We start from the raw sequence: 5,407 nt of genomic DNA on the forward strand, positions 1-5,407 counted from the left end.
GCGGGTTTCGTTTCGAGTCCCAGAGAGACATTACAAAAAAACACGCGATAATCCGCTTAAATCATGTTGAAGAAATGTTTAAAGCGGTTGTGTCGTGCTGTATTTGCACAACCAGGAAATAATAAAAATTTTAACATCACACGGTATCGCTCATTGAAATGAACTGATTTGTTAATTCTAACCGGGTGCGTTGCTGGCTGGTTTTGCTTTATACTGCTAGTAATTTATGCACTCAAGCTGAACGGCAACATAGCCAGTCTACCCGCCAACGCCACCCCTAATGCGATACATGCGGGAAAAATTGAAAGCTTCAGCACCGTCACACGTATAATACCGATACGATATCGAGCATCGTACCTCTTAGCGAATACTCAAACCATCTAACAGTATCGTTGAAACAGCGTGGCACTGTTCACAGGTGGAGCGGTTTTGATAGCATTAATTTATTTTATTTGTAAAAACAGTTTCGAATTTCCAAAAAGTATTTCATAAATGTATCCTGCATATAAGTTTGCTTCACTGTAAACTACTTTTTGCCTTTCCCCTCGTAAACATGTGTGAGAATATCCTCCACCAAACCAACGGCAATTTGTCTCACATCTTCTTCCTCGCCTTCTTCAGCACCAACATCATCTAACCCGTAAAAGTCTTTCGTCTCATCTTCCGGTATTTCCTCCACCTCATTTTCCGACAGAGCACTCTCAATGACGTTACTTAAAATTTCACCGATAATTATCTGACCCTCGCTACGAGTCTCAACATCCACCGTTTCCTCCGCCGCGACGGTTTCTTCGAGCCGAATGTCGGATTTTCTTCGAAGCGTTCGCATCACCTCCTCCGGAACTGAATCCAACGGTTTGAGATCAACCTGCTGGAAAATCGCTTCATGTGCTTCCGCTAGCAGCGGCTTTTGCTTCAATTTAATATTTTCTCGCGCCAAACGACGAAAAATGTCCGGCATTAGCATTTCATCTATCAAACAACATGCAATGCTTCCCTGACTCTGACCGGTCTCCTCCTTGGAGTTAATGCGTTTATCGGCCTCGAAGTCAAACTTTTTCACTAAATCATGGATTTTGTTGCGAGTTTCCGCGATGTTATCGCCCTCTACCTTCTCTAGCAATGCATTCTCGAGATAGATAGCGATTTCTTCGTTATCCTGATATTTCATCTCGGAACTATGACGTATTTCACGTGACTCTCGAAAGTACCGTTCCTGTTCCGCCAACAAGTAAAATGCCTGTGTGTTACGCTCGTTCTGTAGTCGAGTCAACTCTCGCTCCAACGTCGTCATCAGGGAAGTCATCTGCGCATGGGTGCAATTTTCAACAAATTCGTCCAGCAATTGCTCGTTACGCAAAATGTGAAGATACTTCTCACGAACACTTCCCGTTTTGATTGGAGCAATCGGGAAAAATTCCTCCACAACCGGAAGCCGATGGGTGGCAATTAAATCTTCCACCAAATCATGCTCGACTGCATAGTCCTTGTGAATCATTTCCTGTGTGGCACGACCTTTGATGAGTTTCTGCAGCAAAATGGCCTGTTGATAGAGGTTATCGTCTTCGCGTCCCTCACTGAACCGAGTCGGAGAAGTGACGCTGCTTTCCGTCGGCGAAGATATTACGATTAAACATTCCGGCACCGATGGTTGGGTTTCTTTTTTGTGACGGAAATGCTAAAGCAAAAAAAGTTAAGATTATTTTTAAATAAAATCAGCTAAATTGACTTACTTTCAACGCATCGTAAAGCTTCCTTAGGAAATTATCAGACCAGAATCCTTTCTGCAACTCTCGACATACTTCCTTTGGTTTCCACAGCTCCGGGCGTTGTTTGCTGATGTCCTTCAACTTGTGGCTGACGGTGATCTTCCGTTCAAGTTTTGTTAGTCTGAGAAAATTATCACAATTAATTAGACTGACAATAAATAAGTCATAAATCACTTACCCAACTTCAATCAAATTAGGATCATAATTATACGACTTTTTGCCGGAATTCTTTTTCGAACTCGTCACAAGTGAGCTTTCCACTGGTTTTACACTGCGTTGCGAGTGGAAATTCTTCGCCTTGCACTCCATACGCTTCTTTTCCAGTTTACGCACGCTGCGCTCATAGTTGATCCTCAGTTTCTCCATGGCTTTGTTCCGTTCCATATTTATTCGATTCTTTGTGTTCTCCATCTTGCTCTCAGTGGCCAGCTGGGTGTCCCGTTCCCGCTTGTTCATTATTTTCGCTACCAACTGCAGGCGAAGCATTTGATAGCGATCGATTTGGCGCTCTCTAGCGACCCATTCTTCCCACTCGAAAATTTGAAGAGTCAACCGTTGCTGGGCCCACTCGTCAGCGGAATCACAACTACCCAGTGCGTACTCCCAGTTTCGTTTCTTTCTCGCTCGCTCAATGATTTCCACTTCATTCACTCCCGGATATTGAGTGTGCTGCAGCATTTCCGCCACATAGACAACCTCGGCCGTACCCAGATCGGCGTCTTTCAGGACGGCGGTTGGCATCCATGGTTGGGTCTGTGCGGACGATTCTCGGTACATAGTCTGTGAGGCAGCGTCCTTGCAACGGGGTTCTACTGATTGATCGCAATGGCAAAACTCGTCAACATTTTCACTCATTTTTATTATGGCACCAGTTTCCCCTGCTGCCGGGTGGCAGAAGAACTTAGACCTTTCCGTTCCCAGGATTCGTGACCGGTCCGGTGCATAGGATGACTTACATTCAGGATTCACTTGAACATCCGGATAGTATGGAAGAGGATTGCGATGCAACACGTAATGATTCCGAGTCATCCGTGGTAACTCACTAAACATGGTCTGATAGACCGGAAAAATTCCGATCGGAGCCGAACGCTTGAGCGCCTCATTGTTAGCCTTACAGACATCTTTTCTGTCTGAAGCAACGAACAACGGGTCGTAAATATGATCGAACGCTCGAGATGGGCTGACTATATGGCTGCGGTATGTCATTCTTCTACAACAACACAACTATTTCTTGAACTGGAGGAATTTGTTGCGGCAAAAAAGAATTCCAACACTGTAAAGTTTGAACGCGAAGGATTGAATAAATCGATAAATAAACAAACAGGAACGGGCGTCGTTGCCCTTAGCTTCTGTTGGCCTGGTTATGCCAGGAGCTAGAAAACAACATTGCAACTTGATTGACACCTGTTGATTCCTGTGTTTTCTTTTTGGCGGTTTTACAACGCAGTGTTTCGTGGTGACACTATTGTCGTTGTATATAGCTTACCAAGTCACATATCAGTTTCCAGAGCAGCCAAATCATTTCAGAACCTGGCGCACAGGTAATTCAACTGCTCAACCAATTTACGACCGAATGTATCGGTCATACGAAGACGTAAGTAAATGCCGACTATGATTAAAAATATTCTAAGTGGAATGCAGTGGAACTCCTATCAAAAACTCAATTTTTCAGTTATGGTTTTTCGAAGAAACACTTGTAAAATCAGCAGAAAAAAAAAAATTAAGTTTATTATCAAGTGGGATCAGAAGGTAAAAAGGTTGAATCTTGAACATGCTAAACAACATCCAATGGAACAGCAGTGGTACTGCTACTAACGGCAGCAATCGTTGCCATCGTAGCCATAGTTCCCTCCGTGGACATAGTACCCATTGTGGACATGGTCCTTCCGTCCGAGGGCGTGTACTCAGCCACTACCAGTGACGCGACCAGTATGTTGATCATTGTAATAATTGCCACCCCAACTGATGTGGTGATTTTCAGTTTCTGACGGGTCGTTTCTCGAAGATTCTGTTTCATCAACTGTGAACCAAAATTTTATCATTCACACACGATTTAGTTTATATGATTTAGGTACTTACCGAAACAATGATCATGGTGACGGCTACCAACATCTGCAGCACCAGTGACATAATTATAAACGTGATGCAAGCCATGTAGGTTTGTGAATCTTGATTATAAGTTATCAGCAATCTCAACTGGTTGGCGTTCGCCGTAAGCAGCGAAATATCCATTGCCGATTCCGCGATTCCTTTCGAAATATCGTATGGACTAGACTCCGAGTTCGCCCTTCTAGCGATGGTCAAATCGATACCGTTATCCGAATCACGCAGCATTCTAGGTGGAACGGGTGGCGCCACGGATGCGATTGAACGTAGACGTGGGACGGTAGGTTTCGGAAAGCTAGGCTGAGAATCTATAGTTTCTGGTAATTTGTAAACTTCAGGTTCGACATACTCTTCGGAGCTAGTAGGAGATAGTTTGGAAGTAAGATCAAGATCACTTTTGCTTCTGCTGAAAGAAGGAGCCGATGACAACGCTACATTGCTGCTGTAATGGCCCTGTTTTTGTTCACGTGCACTTTGGTAAACATTCGGTATATCCATGCGGTCTTCCCGGGAAACTCAATAGCTTGATGCTATCGCCGAAGATCTTTGAATTTTGGGCTTGAATGATAAACTAGTTTTGAATAAGGGGAAAACACAAGACTGACAGACTGTATACTTCCTCGCGTGTTAGTTGTTTGTTCTATATTTCAACTGCTGGGAAATCGAACAAATTGCAGCAGTCAAGAAACTAAACCGCGTAATTTGCTCTTTCGAGTTAATATAACTTTGATTAGCTGTGCAACGAACAGATCGATTAATTTATTCCATTGCAGACGCTTGTTTACACTTTGCTTGTGTGCTTATACATGATGTATTATCGTCACCGTCCATTGCTTATCATGGGCATCTCAGGGGCAAGAAGAGCTGAATGCCCGATGTGGATGGAACCCACCGGAACGATAATTAAATGCATCGATGGGTTCAATATATTTTACTTGTCTTGTTACTTGTGTAAAATCAACCAGAAATTGAAATTATGTTTTTTTCAGATGTTTATGTCATCTTTCAAATATCATAATTATGTTAAATATATTCTATCTCAAAAATCATGAATAAACATGAAGTATTCTATAAAGTATTTGTTTATTTGGTCGGTGTGTAGCCAAACCGAACCAAGCGAGCAGCTTCAAGTAGCATATCCGCTTTATTACAGTGATGATTTTATGAACGTTCGTAATAGGATGATGGTCATTTGGTATTTATTCTTCAACTCATATTTTAGTGTGAATAAAAGTATAGAAATTTCATTACAAAGCGAGGACAATCCCCAAAATTATAATATTGCACAGTGTAAATTGTTTTGCTCTAATAAAACTATCATGAACCTTTACAATGATTTAACGCAAACGTAAGAACTAGCACAATAATCGCGAACACAGACGGAACACGACGAGTGATAAGTAGACTGGGACACGGTTATATGGGAAAAAAGCGATGGTGTTATTTTTTCGCTCCCATGCACTTTTCGTGCTCCTTATGAGTTCTTTAACAACTGTGTAACTTTTCAGATCGATCGGTGAAACGCCCGATTT

At 42.5% G+C, this 5,407-nt stretch overlaps 2 protein-coding genes across 2 annotated transcripts; both read right to left on the reverse strand.

Annotated features, from left to right (window-relative positions):
- Positions 1-503: 503 nt before the first annotated feature.
- LOC129730365 (cilia- and flagella-associated protein 91-like) lies at positions 504-3,365 on the reverse strand. The gene is made up of 4 exons (XM_055689651.1): positions 3,256-3,365; positions 1,948-3,042; positions 1,734-1,890; positions 504-1,678 (listed from the first exon to the last, which is right to left on the reverse strand). Exons 2-4 carry the CDS (start codon positions 2,973-2,975, stop codon positions 527-529), a joined length of 2,337 nt encoding a protein of 778 aa, XP_055545626.1. The 5' UTR covers positions 2,976-3,042; positions 3,256-3,365; the 3' UTR covers positions 504-526.
- A 178-nt stretch (positions 3,366-3,543) lies between these two features.
- Positions 3,544-4,582, reverse strand: LOC129728331 (uncharacterized). The gene is made up of 3 exons (XM_055686768.1): positions 4,492-4,582; positions 3,849-4,433; positions 3,544-3,789 (listed from the first exon to the last, which is right to left on the reverse strand). The coding sequence occupies exons 2-3, from the start codon at positions 4,371-4,373 to the stop codon at positions 3,544-3,546; spliced, it is 771 nt and encodes a 256-aa protein (XP_055542743.1). The 5' UTR covers positions 4,374-4,433; positions 4,492-4,582.
- Positions 4,583-5,407: the final 825 nt, after the last annotated feature.

This window comes from Wyeomyia smithii, chromosome 3 (genome assembly GCF_029784165.1).
Source record: "Wyeomyia smithii strain HCP4-BCI-WySm-NY-G18 chromosome 3, ASM2978416v1, whole genome shotgun sequence".
NCBI lineage: Eukaryota > Metazoa > Arthropoda > Insecta > Diptera > Culicidae > Wyeomyia > Wyeomyia smithii.